This window comes from Cetorhinus maximus, chromosome 9, assembly GCF_964194155.1.
Source record: "Cetorhinus maximus chromosome 9, sCetMax3.hap1.1, whole genome shotgun sequence".
Classification (NCBI taxonomy): domain Eukaryota; kingdom Metazoa; phylum Chordata; class Chondrichthyes; order Lamniformes; family Cetorhinidae; genus Cetorhinus; species Cetorhinus maximus.
The window spans coordinates 77,820,954-77,834,977 of record NC_135887.1 but is presented as its reverse complement, the minus strand read 5'-3'; the positions used below and the strand labels follow the sequence as shown (position 1 = coordinate 77,834,977).

Here is a 14,024-nt window from a genome sequence, read left to right as displayed (position 1 = left end):
AGAATCTCCAAAGCTGCATTGGTAAAAACAGATGTGTGGGTGGGTGGTGGGGGGTAGGGGGGTTGGTGTGGAGCCTTCCTGATGACATCATTATTGCCTCATTTCAATAGCATGCTTTCCATTGTTTTTTTTTTGTATCCTTATGCTCTTTCTCACCCTGGAGAATAGAGTAGAGTATTGGAAAGATTCACAGACTAATAGGCCATGTCATGAACACATCTTCTGTGGCCACCTTCAAGTCCTGGAGTCAGAATTTGAACCTAGAGCCTTCTGGCTCAGAGGCAGGAGTGCTACCAACTGGGCCATAGGACCTCCAGTGCTCTCTGCTGACTGTTTTCTAATGTGTACCTCTCCTTTAAGGGCTGCTTTTAAGTGTTATCCATATCAGTGGATTTGCTGTCCTCCCAATTGGCAAGCAGGTGCATTCAAGTGAGGCATGACCATAAAAATTGATTGATTATCCTGTCAACATCATTGGGCAGGCAGAGTGGACACCCTACCCAGTCTCTTATGCGCCATATACAGGAATTGGCCCTTAAAAGTCTCTGCGCACCATACCCTCAGCTACCCAAAGAAAAGCTTGGAGAATTGAATCTCCTCTTATTATGCCCTTTCAAATAATTGAATGTTTTTTGTTCTTGTTTCAGCAACAATTGCTGATTGCATTATCACAAGGAGGTTGAACAGATACAGTATGAAAATGTTACACCATTGAGTGTGAGGTAGCTGGACAAATATAGACAGTTAACATTGGCGCTGTCTCAAGACAATATTTGTATCTCTGTTGATAATTAAATGAAGTGATCTAATAATGTTAACAACATTTTCTGGCTAAACTGTAGGTTAGCATTTGCCTGCCATTTAAACATCGGGAGTCCACATCACCTTGTTTAAGGTAAACACACATATTCCTTTCTTTGTTTTAAGTGGGTCCCTACAAATAAATTACTTCTTGGACAGAAATGAGGCTACTGCTCTCGTGTGTGGCTTCGTTGACCTGTCACCCACTTAGGTTGAAATGTACATCTAGCACAAACACATGAGAGTGCTTTTTCTCGGGTCTTCTCCTGCTAAGCCACCATTAACTATGCCAACACACATCAACAGAGTTGCAGCAGCAGAGGAAGAGAATGCCTGAGGGAATTTACCTCATGGGATGAAGTTCTTCTCTTTCTCCTCCCTCCCCTTATCATCATTATACTTCCGGCACATGTTTTACTAGTGTCCTAGGATTAGGCACCATGGCTCAGCTAGTGATCAGGTGATGTTTTCCTAGGTGTTGGAGGTTGGCGGAAATGTGTTGGGAAAGGGACAGGAACTGCTGGAATTGGAGGATTCATAGACAGAAGCCCAGGTTCCATCACCCTACAGCAACACCAGTACAAAGTGCAGATCTTTTCCATTTCTGCACATCACCCATCAATTCAACAGGGTGTGGAGTAAATTGAAAACGTACCCTTTCATCTCTCAGAAGCTGTAAGTAATTTAAGACTGGCATCTTATTCCTAATTCCTAAATCATTAATCCATGAATGCGATTTCCCTCAACAGAAAGATCATTTGCATTGCTGCATTTGGGGAACAGAGAAAGACAGGAAAATGAAAATGACCAGGATTAAGGTTCATCTTTAGCAATAACACCAGGTTAGCTCCACATTATCATTTGGCAATCTTAAAATGGATCTGTGCAAGAAGAAAGGCTTACTTTCCGAAACAAAATAGTTACATATGAATATAATATGAAAGTATTTACCCTCCATTTTTCTCATTCAGCTTCTCCATGTACTGCGCTAGAACATCTACCACCTCACTCTCACTTAGCTGCAGGTTGCCTGAAACATTACACCTGAGGTCATTCCAGTCGGACCGCAGGAGCTCGAAATCCATGGAGCTAACACTGAATGTTCGTTGCCAGTTTATGGATTCCTCTATCCAATGTTTCTGCAGCTCAGTATCCTCATAACTGTAATCCGACAGTCCGTCATCAGTAACCTCAAACTGGTCTGTGTACGCTTGCTGGGATTCACTCAGGTCATCAGTCTTCCAGTATGGCGTCTCTTCAGCGTCATTTCCAGCAGCAATGCCGGTTGATTTAAGCTCCTTTTCTTCTTTGTGAAGCATGGCTTCTTCCTTGCCCAAAACTTCCTCACTCATAAGGTGAATGAGAGGTGTTACAGTAATGCTGTGTTTGTTTTTGTCACCCCTATATTGCTCCAAATTTCTGTGCAGTGGTTTCCAGTTCCTACCCACCTTCTGAGTAGTTGTCCTGTGTAAAGCATCATTGTTGGTATGTTGTACTTTCCCCTCCTGTGAGGTGTTGCTATTTAACCAAAAAATTTTATTTGTGAGGTACAGTGTTGTCTTTTTCCCCCTTGTAATAGAAGCCATATTCCTCTCTTCATTTTTGGGGTTCAGGTCTTGCAGTTCAGCATTCTTTGTGCTGGTATGCAAGTACATTCCAGGGAACAAATCCTTGGCCTTCTCTGTGTGCAATGTTGTCTTCTTCTTTTCCTGGGGTCTTGTCACATAGATTTTGTTCTGCAGCTTCCTGGGCTCACTGAGTCTTTTTTTGCGGACTCCAGCATGAGCAGAGTTACTTAAAAACTGTTTGGTTTTGCTGGGAATGAGTGGAATAGAAATCTGTGGCTGCAAGTTGAACAAGCTACCTTTACCAAGCTTGGACAGAGCTGACTGATTGGCTGGCTTTTTATTCAACTCTTCTGGGATGAGCTTGGCCCAGGTTAGGGACCTGCTTTGCCTATTGCTTAGCTTGTGAAAGAGGTCCATTTCCTGACTGTAGTAGGTAGCAGCTGATGGGGGCACATTATTTTCCTGAGGAATTGGATCTAAGGACTTTCTTTGCGATTTCACAATGTGGTGCTCCTCGGACCTTCTCTTATGGCTGAATGTGTAGTCATCAAGGTCATTCCTGTTGTCCACCGCTGATGGCAGAAGTCTCCTCTTTGCAACCGCTTGGTCCTGGACTAGGCTGTTATTTTCATGCTCTTTAATGTTGCTCTTGCTCCATGTTACCTGACTGTTGCTTAGTATGGTTTCGGTGTCTACTCCTTCTGATTCTTCTGGGAAATCTGTAAAACCCAAATTATTGGGGGAAAAAAGTAAAGGATAACTATTTGTAAGTGATAGAGCAGTAAAACAATATAAAAGAGCTGGTCTAGAAATTAATTTGCACCAGTTTTTGGGCACAGGAGATGTGATTTGCAATTGTGCTGCCTTTTTGTTTGAATGATTTGAATGGACAGCTCAGGGTGACCTGCACTACTGGCTGGCTACACACTCAACAGTGGGCCTAACAGTGTTTCAGGCTATAGTGTATTCCAACTAGCCTTCAGCTCTTAAAGGCAGCCTGCCCTCTTAAAGGGAAGCTGCACTGAAAGAAAGGAGAAGGTTGTTGAAAGTCAGTGCTGCAATTGGAAAGAAGGGTAATGGGCAGAGAGAAGGCTCCTATGTTCACAGGTGTGATTTTGGAGGTTTTAGTCATGTAGGGCAATAGGAGGAGAGAGGTCATGTTCCAGTGGGAAGTCAGGAATCCGTAAAGAAACATCTTCAAGAGGTAATGGGACCAGGTGGCCAGAGAAGTGAACCCTAGGAGTATGGGCTCCAGGATCAGGCTGCAGTGCTGGAAGAAGTTTAGTGACCTCACCAAGGTCAGCGAATACATTATCAAAGGGCATCTCAACTCTGCTGCACCACCAACCTCTTAGGCTGCTTAATCTACCACAGCCCCATCAGCCATCAGCAGTTGTCATCACCCAGGGCTCAAGCCTAACATTCAGATACTACACCTTTCCCACCTTCCAATGATGCCAGCATCACAACCACCAATCGCTTTCTCCATATGCATCCAAATAATGACCTATGGCACGCAGATCACCCAAACACCATGCTACACAATCACTGACTCTCTCTAGCAGGGCAAGGTGTCACACAATAAAAGAGAACAAGTGTGCAGTGGCATGGGCCAGACACACCTTTATCCCCTCAGCTTCTCTGCATCATAGGGTCAGCTGTGACAGTGGCTATCTCGTCCAGCATCGCCGATAGCTTTGGTGATGATTGCATGTGCCTTCTGGCACCACTCAACTCCAAACTCACCCTAATCCTGCTATCTGGCATGATGAGCAAGCTGCAGATCATGTGACTATGGATCTCATGCTTCGCACTGCACCCATACTTCCTTTACTTCAACAATTCCCTTCTTATTTTCTATTTTCAGAGTCACAAGAATTGCCTTCTGTCCAGCCACAGGAGGAGGACAGAGAACAGCCCCACACCAATGATGAAGAACCAATGTCACATGATCTGTCATTTGCAGACACCAGTTCAGCTCTTGGCACTACTGAAATCTTACAGGCTAGCACAGGGTCAGGACCTGCACGGTCGAGTCACCAGGCAGAAGTGGGCTGCAGCCAGGCCAGGAGGAAAAGAGAGTGCGGTACCTGCTCACCAGTGAGCAAGGTAACAGACAAACTCCGCTGCAGGGGGCCCAGATAAGGACTTTGATGGGGTGACCTACAGGAAAGTGCTGATGAAGATGCTTTGGGCAATGGCAGGCCTGCCAGACAGCCTCCTGTCAGTATCAAGCAGCATGGAGAAATGTGACAACAATGTGACAGAGGGCATTGCAGATCTTGGAGCCATCCCTTCCAGCATGGAAGTGATGGACAACTCTATGACAGCTATTATGGACCTTGACATAATGCAGCGTCTGGGGACTGCTGTCTCAGCTTCCACTGCAACACAGGCAAAGGCCAGCCAAGACTTAGTGCTGCAATGGAAGAGCAGACTGAGGCCACGAGTTCCATGCTTGCTACCACCCAAGCTCAGACTTCTGTCATCACAGATGTAGATCTCAGTGCACAAAGGAGCTTGCAGGCTTTCTCAGCAGTCCAACAATCCATGCTCGAGCAGATTACCAGGATTGCTGAGGCACTTCCCCAAGTGAGTGCAATGACTCTGTGGAACATGAACCTGCTGTCCTCTTTCAGGGTGACAGCATTCATGTTCCCACCACTGCAAATCCACCTTGTTACTGCCTGTCAACCAGCCAGCCCAGATTGCTGTCGCATCTGCCAAGGCATCTGCAGTCTCCCTCAATGAAAGTCAGCAGCTTTCCACCAGTCATGCTGTAGCCAATGGGTAGCACTGTCGTAGGAGCACAAGTATAGGCAAGGGCACTCACAAAACAGGCACTAAGGGAATGTGCAAGGGCGAATAGTTCACCTGTATTTGTCTAAATGCACGTGTTTTTGGATAAAGATGTTATAGAAAGTTTAGTGTTGATGGCTTTGGCCAAGTGGATGCTGTAATGGGGTATCCCAGCTGGATGGTAAGATGAGGATCAGTGGAACCATGGTGGTAAAAGGCCTAATTGGATGGCCTCTCTCTTTAAAGTTTTAAATCATGGAACACTTTTCCATTCAATTGCATCTCAAAGCATTGGGCAGGATTTGACCGCAGGCTTTGGGTCCCTGACATTGGCAGCAGATGGTGGTCTCAAGCCCACACTTGCCAGCAACGAGAACAGCTGAGGGCGATCTCCGCGCTCGCTGTCCTATTAAAGATGGTAAGCTCCCAGTGTTGCCAGTACCCAATCAGAGGGCCGCCAGCTCTAGAGCCTCGGCACCAGGACAGGTGGACACTGCTGAGACAAGTAGGAGACCTCGAGGGTGCCTCAAAATGGAGGCACCCTCTATTTATAAAGTCCAGGATCCCATATGTCTTCTCCCAACCATTTTCTCAACTTGCCCTGCCATCTGCAATTTAATTTTGCGATGCTTCACAGATGGCTGGTGTGGGATTTGCAAATGACTCTCTTGTGCAAGCATTTGGACTTCAGATCTAAAGTATATTGTTGGGATATTTCAGAGGGGCCTCTATTCTGCCCATTCCGTACCTGGTTGGGCACGCGTGATGTTGATATAAGTTGCTAGCAAAGGAAATAAGTTTCATATGTCAATGTGTTAATAAACTCAGAAGTTCGCTCTACCCAGGAGTAGACCAAAGAAGCACATCTAGAATTCCTTGCTTTTATTTCAATGTTAGCTAGATGGAAGTTTTTTCTTATTCTTTCTGGGATGTGGGCATCGCGGGCTAGGCCAACATTTATTGTCCATCCCTAATTGCCCTTGAGAAGGTGGTGGTGAGCTGTCTTCTTGAACCGCTGCAGTCCGTGTGCTGTAGGTACACCCACAGCGCTGTTAGGGAGTGAGTCCCAGGATTTTGACCCAGCAACAGTGAAAGAACGATGATATATTTCCAAGTGAGGATGATGAGTGGCTCTATCTGCTACCCTTGTCCTTCTAGATGGTAGCGGTTGTATGTTTGAAAGGTGCTGTCTAAGGAGCTTTGGTGAGTTGCTGCAGTGCATCTTGTAGATGGTGCACACTGCTACACTGTTCGTCAGTGGCAGAGGGACTGAATGTTTGTGGAAGGGGTACAGTCAAGTAGGCTGCTTTCTCCTGGATGGTGTCAAGCTTCTTGAGTGTTGTTGGAGCTGCACTCATCCAGGCAAGTGGAGAGTATTTCATCACACTCCTGACTTGTGCCTTGTAGATGGTGGGCAGACTTTGGGGAGTCAGAAGGTGAGTTACTTGCTGCAGGATTCCTAGCCACAGTATTTATATGTCTAGACCAGTTCAGTTTCTGATCAATGGTAACCCCAGGGTGTTGATAGTGGAAGATTCAGTGATTGTAATGCCATTGAATGTCAAGGGGTGATGGTTAGATTCTGTCTTGTTGGAGATGGTCATTGCTTGGCACTGGTGTGGCACGAATGTTACTTGCTACTTGTCAGCCCAAACCTGGATATTGTCCAGGTCTTGCTGCATTTGGACATGGACTGCTTCAGTATCTAAGTCATCGTGAATGGTGCTGAACATTGTGCAATCATCAGTGAGCATCCCCACTTCTGACCTTATGATGGAAGGAAGGTCATTGATGAAGCAGCTGAAGATGGTTGGACCTAGGACACCACCCTGAGGAACTCCTGCAGTGATGTCCTGGAACTGAGATCATTGACCTCAAACAACCACAGCCATCTTCCTTTGTGCTAGGTATGGCTCCAACCAGTGGGGAGTTTGACCCTTGATTTCCATTGACTCCAGTTTTGCTAGGGCTCCCTGATGCCATACTCAATCAAATGCTCCCTTGATGTCAAGAGAGCATTTGACTGCGTATGGCCAAGTTAGGTGTGAGGAGGATCATGTGGAGCATAAATGCCAGTACAGGCCTGTTAGGTTGAATGGCCTGTTTCTGTGCTGTACATTCTACATAATTCTATGTAACTGGAGAAACTGACTGGCCGGAACTCTTACCCTCTGGGTTATTGAACAAGAACGGCTTGCTCTCCTCCTCATCCATCTGCATGTACTTGTAAAATCCAAATCTATTGGGAGAGAATTGACATATATTTCAAACAAAACTGTGGTAGTGAGTTGCGTTACAAAGCTTCAGTGGCTTGTGATGGGTGTTCAATTGTGGAAAGAAATATATTCAAGGAGCTGATCCCAAAAGTACTAAAATAACTATTATATGATGGATAAATAGGAAAGAAGTTTGATCAAAGAAGAAATATGCCAATTTACTCTCTCATCTGTCTCTCCCACAATATACTCAAATAGCTTCATTTACTCTCAGAACCTTCCATTATTTTATACCAGAGCTATTACTATGTTGTTGAGCGAACTACACTCAGCAAATAGAGTAAGTACAATTACAGATGGGAAACAAATTCATCCACCATGATTCAAAAATTAAATACTAAATACTTACATCCATTATCTAATTAGCTATCTTGACACTGCTGACTATTAATAAGACTGTAATGCAAATCATATACAGGTTGCAAACAAGAGATATGCAAACATATTTAATCATCACTCTGTCCCAAAGTGAAAATCTCAAACATCTTTAGCTGAGTGTAAAATTTAATCTGCATGACCTTAATCTGTGGATATACTTAATTCTGTTCTGAGTCCTCTTCTCACACTTAACATTTCTAGCTGTGGGATTTTGAAGTAAAGGTGATATTTTGGTATCATGTTGTTTGGAAAATTTTGTGACGTGAGCCCCTCAATATGCTTTATGCATTTAGTACATAAATGTTTACTATGTATACCATAAATAAACAGTTGACTGTCACTGTTTTCAAAATCTGATAGTGATAGGTGCATTCATTGCAATATTGCTTGCATTGCAATGTTTGCTGCTGATAATAGTTCATTGAAAATCTTAATAACCAACACCAGTATATCATAATACAAAGAAGTCACTGGGGAAAGAAATGACAATTACTATTAAAAAAACAGACAGATTTATAGGCCTTGGCTTTCCAACATGCCCTCCAAATCCCACCAACTTCTCATTGGATCTGGAAAAGGGGGAAAGAAAGATAATAGGGATAATGTGCTCCATGGCATCTCAGCCTTCCTGCCATTTCCTTAGGGCCAACATTATTAGAAAAGAAAATTATGTATACTAAGTTCATGCAAATGAAGGAGACATGACTGCCATTGTACTTACTCTGTTCACACTGTTTGAACCAGGCATCCAGGTTTCTATGGCAAATGGAGGAGGGGGGCAAGGCTAAAAGATCACAATGCAGCCAAGTCTTTGCAAACTGGCCGGGGGACATCGTTGTGGAGGAGGGAAGGCTCTCCTGGAGATGTGCCCCATGAGGGAGGGATCAAAAGGTGGCCAAGGAGGTGGAGAGCAGTGAAGTCTAGGTTACACTTTAGAATTTACTCACAGCCCAATTAGAAACCATAGTCTGGACCCAAATAGGATAGATGGCAACGCAAATTACAAAACCCTTTGTGTTTATTGAGGGGTATCAGATCAGCATGATTCAAGCGGCACAGGAACAATCCAGCTAAGATATTGTACACAGAATATTTTATGCATTTAAAACAAGACAGATCGAGATTGCTAAAAACATAAAGTCAAGTTCATGGAATTCATCTTCAACTTTGCCTCAGGGCCAAACAAATCTTCCTATTCAAAGCCTCACAACAAATAAACATTTTTTTTTTGCTTGGCTGTTGTCTCAAACTAATGCCTCCAATATTCTATTTTTAAACTTTACTTATGGGTTCTTACTTTTCTAAATACAAAGGGCTCTCCCGGTAGAAACACTTATTTTCCGTTTCCATGTGTGTGAGCCTGGTGAAGTCATTTGGGTAGACGAAGGACAAGTAGACCTGTAAGAGTACACAAACAACATGTTAAGTACTGTACTGACCCCTGGGATTCTTTCAAATTGCACACAACGTACACAATGTGAAAAGTGAAGTTTTGGCTTTGCAATCATTCTGGCAGTGAAGTTGTGCAAGGATCCTCCTGCAGTAATGCTATTGGGGGTCTGGTGGAGTCTTCCCTAAAAATAGTGGTGGGTTTGGTTACATCAGGTCTCTAGTGGCCTTTCAGCAGTCTTACAGTAAGGACACTAGGAAAGCCTCTGGGAAATTTCAGGGCCATTTTCTCTTCTGAGTATACTTATAATTAGGGTAGCTTTTAATTGACATCACTGTCAGAAATGAACGACTTTTTCTTTCAACTTTCCTGTCCCTGTTCCCAAAGATACACCTTAACATCAACAATAGCAATTTCTGTTACACAGAAGGAAGGAACTGCATTTCTGTACTCCTTTCACAACCTCAGAATATCCTAAAACAATGAAACAATAACCAAGTAATCTGTTCTTAGCAATGTGGGTAAGTATTGGCCAGCACACTGGGGAGAACACTCGTGTTCTTCTTTGATTAATGTTGTGGGATCTTTTCCCTAAGTGCGCAAACGGGGCTTCAATTTTAACATCTCGTTCGAAAAGCAGCACCTCTGACAGTGCTGCACTCCTTCAGTAGTGCACTGAAACGTCAGCCTAGATTACATGCTTCAGTCTCTGGAGAGGAATTTGAACCCACAATTTCTGATTTAGAGGTAAGGATGCTACCATTGCCATGGTTGACATATTACGTTAAAGAGCATTTAATGTAGTGAGTGCTCAGTTCCGATTCCCCTAATGTTTCACACACATTGGCACTTTTGACTCTAGAACCTGAAGAGTTAGAGCTTCATTCTCATCTCTTTCATACTGACTGCCATTAGTTTTAGCATGAGGGGTCACAGTTATAAAGAGTCACTTGAGAATTTAGGGCTATTCCTTTCCACTTGAGCTGAAAGAATTGAAGTCTTCAAGATTTTGAAGGGTTATGATAAAGATAAACAGTGATAGATTGTCTATGAGGCAGTAATAAGGGGCACGATTGAACATCATCACAAAATGCAATAAACAGGAGGCTGGAAACAAACTATTATACAGAGGGTGGTTATTGTGTAGAATTCCCTTTCACGAACTCTTGCTGCGAACAGACGCTATTAATTATTTTAAAGAGGGATTCGATGCTTTCTTGAAAAAGATAAATATTAAGGGACATAGAAGTGAACAGGAGACTGGAATTTAATTCACGCAGAAAAAAAAATACTAGCACACACTTGTTGGGGTGAACAGCTATGGCATAACATTTTATGATTCTTGCTCACAGACACATCCATTATAAAACCAAGGCTCTCCATCATTGTGAAAATCCCGGAAACTGCCAAAAATTTGAAGTCCCGCCCCCAAACCTGGCATTTCCCATCTTTGCAGAAGCAGGACTGGAATCGGGTCAGGGTTTGCACATACATGATTTGTGGAGGCAGCTGGCCATTTGAATCACCCAGCTGCCTTCACTGAAGTGAGAGTTTGGAAGGCCAGGAGTGTGGAGCCTGGATTGTGTAGATTAGAACAGGTAAAAGGAGGTCTGAACTTGGTGGATGCATTTGGATAGCCAGGATGCCCCTTTGGATAGGGTCTTAGGACACCTTTGGAAGAGGTATGGCATGCTTTGGGATTGTTAAAAGTGAATATGCTTATGCACATTTTATGCACAAACTCATCAGAACCGACCAGCTGTCAATGAACTGTCCAGCTTTCAAAGAACAATTAAAGAGCTGTCCAGTTGTTAAAGGACTGTCCAACTATCAAGGAGCTGTTAAAGAGCTGTCCAAGCTGTCCAGGAAATGTCAAGGCTGTCAAGAAACTGTCCAAGGATGCAAGATGAATTGGCATGTAGGGGGTAAGGGAAAAGGGTAGTGGGTTTGGGGCATGGGTTGGCATGAGTTGGCATAGGGTTTTGAGGCAATAGGGGTGGGTAGAGGGGCACAAAGTTCACAAAAGGGGTATAGGGACAATGGGGGGTGAGTAGAGGGCATTAAGTTGGCATAGGTTGGCATGAGTGTAGGATAGGGAATGTGTGGGGGTTGGAGAGTGAGGGTTAGAGGTATTAGTTTTGTTTTATTATTTTTTATATTATATTATTTTTTTATAAGTTTTATACTTATTTAAGCACAGTGCAGGGCACAGGGGCAGGCCTTGCCTACCTCTGCACCCGGCAGACCCCGCACTCATTCCGGCGTCACCCGCCCCAACTCCTATTTCAGCCTGCCCCTCCTGACTGAAGATCCAAAATGAGGGTGGACATTTATAAAGGTCGGGCTCGCTGAACTGGGAAATCTCCCGACTCTGCAAACTCGACCCGGGGATGAAAATCTGGGCCCAGCTCTCTGATCTGTCAAAATTTCTCATAATCTTACGTGGGTCATTCTTTAATACCTAATGGAAAGGAAGCATTTTTCAAATTATTGTTTAGGTCTTGTTAAAGCCGTAACACATGGGGGCTATACCGTTATGTTATGAATTCAGATCTGTTTCAAGATATCCACTAGAGTTCAGTGCCATTTGTTGCTCTCTTAAGTGGTCTGGTTGTCTGATTCTCCACAAGTTCCCTGTATCTGCTAGTGCGGTGGTGAGAAATATGAGTGTGACAATGAAACTCCTTTGTGATCTGGACCAGGGCCTACATGTCTTAAGCACTTATATGCTTTCAATCTCTATAAAGATAAAATGAGTTAGCACTAGGTGAGTTATCTATTTGGTCCAGTTCTTAAGCTGCTTTATTGCACAAGAGACAAAACACAGCAAACACTGACGATGATGTTACAGGCAGGAGGGGTTTAATTTAGAACAGCCTTGATTTCTCCACTCACTTCCTGTACATAAACAGGAAGGTGTTTTTGATTTTTGATTCCCCCCTTTAGAAGTGGTGGCATATTTTCCCCAACCCTTCAGTTTTGGAGTGATCCAATCCTCTATTAATAACCCCAAAGCAAACTAGAGTAGGGTAAAATCAGAGGGTTCGTTTATGCCACACATGCTCAAAATGTGGGAAAGGGTTTTGCAACATCAGCCCCTTTCTTGCATTCATACAATATAAGAGGGATGAGGGAAAGAAAGAGGTTCAGGACAAAGACCACAGACAAAAAAAAATTATGGGCCAGAATTTTATGTGCCACGGGCGGGCGCCCACCCGACCTGTCTGGCCGTGAAATGGTGTGAGATGACATCGGGTGAGCGTCCCGACGTCATTGCGCAATCGCGCGATATCCCGCTCGGTGGACGCACTTCCAACTGCAACTAACCTGAAAATTAGAGCCAGGCCATTCAGGGGTGATGTCAGGAATTACTTCATCACATAAAAGGAAGTGGAAGTCTGAGACTCTCTTCCCAAAAAAGCTACTGAAGTTGGATCAATTGAAAATTCAAAACTGACATTGATAGGTTTTTATAAAAACAAAAAGCTAAAAGCTACTGCGGATGCTGGAAATCCAAAACAAAAACAGAATTACCTGGAAAAACTCAGCAGGTCTGGCAGCATCGGTGGAGAAGAAATCAGTTGATAGGTTTTTGTTAGGCAAGAGTATAAAGGGGTTTGGAACCTAGGCAGCTAGATGGAGTTAAGATACAAATCTGTCCTGATTTAATTGAATAGTGGAACAGGTTTGAGGGGCTGAATGGCCAACATCAGCTCCTATGTTCCTTCTTATGTTCCTAGAAGAAGATTATTAAGATGATATAAGAACACGGTCAAAGAGGTAGGTGTTAAGGTGCACCTTAAAGGAAGAGAAACAGGGAGGTTTAGGGAGGAATTCGAGAGCATAGGGCTTAGAAGGCTGAAGGCTTGGCTGCCAATGGTGCAGCAAAGGAAGTCATGGATGCACAAGAGGCAAGAAGTGGAGGAAGCAGAATTCTAGTGGGGAGTATCAGGGGGAGTATCAGGATGTTGGTCATTCTACCATTACCATGGCCACTGCTGTAGACGAGTACTCCTCTTGTGCCAAATTTTGGAAATTATAATTCTAACTAAATTAGAAACAATGACATACTAGGAGTGAAGTTCAGTGCTTTTAGGAACTTTCCTTTCTCGTTCCTCCTCTGCTACCAATACAGGCTCTTCTTTTCTTCACAACTCCACTCTATTGAAACAAAAACTCATTGCACCATTTCCTTCCCTAAAACCATTCTTTTCCAGGCCCTTAAACCTTTGGGGCTTCTTCAGTCCTTGTAGACAGTCCTTCAGGATTGAGGATGACTTGCTTCTACTCCAGTTCAATAGGTTCTGAGGTAGCTGATAAGTCCAATGCGTGATCTGCAGAGTCTGTCACACGCTAAGCAGGTGGTGCTTGAAGGGTCAGGCAGATGAGGGGTTTGGAGGTTTGTGCGCTCCCTCTGACGCCTCGAGTTCGCCTCTGCATGTTCTTGACGAAGTCTCACGATGCCTTCCTGAATGAACCTACTCCATTTTAATCAGTCACAAGCCAGGGACTCCCATGAGTCAGCAGGGATGTTTGATCTCTTCATCTCAAAAAACATTCCTTCAGCCCACACTTCCTCTTACAATGCACTGATTTTTAAATACAATGCAGCTTATCTATCAACTCCCTGATCGATGCCTCTTTTTTTACAATTTGTTAACCTTACTGGCATCAAGGGGTGTCTATCTCAGACTGTTCATGTATCCTCAGGAGCAGTTGTTGTCATGCTATAACCTTACAGTTACTGTAAGAATTCAGAACCCCAGGTCTGATTACTTTTAATGACTCAGCATTAAGTATTGCCATGATCTT

At 43.8% G+C, this 14,024-nt stretch overlaps 1 protein-coding gene across 1 annotated transcript in view; it reads right to left on the bottom strand.

Annotated features, from left to right (window-relative positions):
* LOC144684737 (N-acetyl-beta-glucosaminyl-glycoprotein 4-beta-N-acetylgalactosaminyltransferase 1-like) overlaps nt 1-14,024 on the bottom strand; it is an 823,211-nt gene that overhangs the window by 63,133 nt on the left and 746,054 nt on the right. The window contains exons 12-14 of the mRNA XM_078548907.1: nt 9,120-9,220; nt 7,337-7,407; nt 1,753-3,088 (exon numbers count right to left, since the gene is read on the bottom strand). Coding sequence (XP_078405033.1) covers nt 1,753-3,088; nt 7,337-7,407; nt 9,120-9,220 — 1,508 coding nt within the window. The remainder of the gene's footprint in view (nt 1-1,752; nt 3,089-7,336; nt 7,408-9,119; nt 9,221-14,024) is intronic.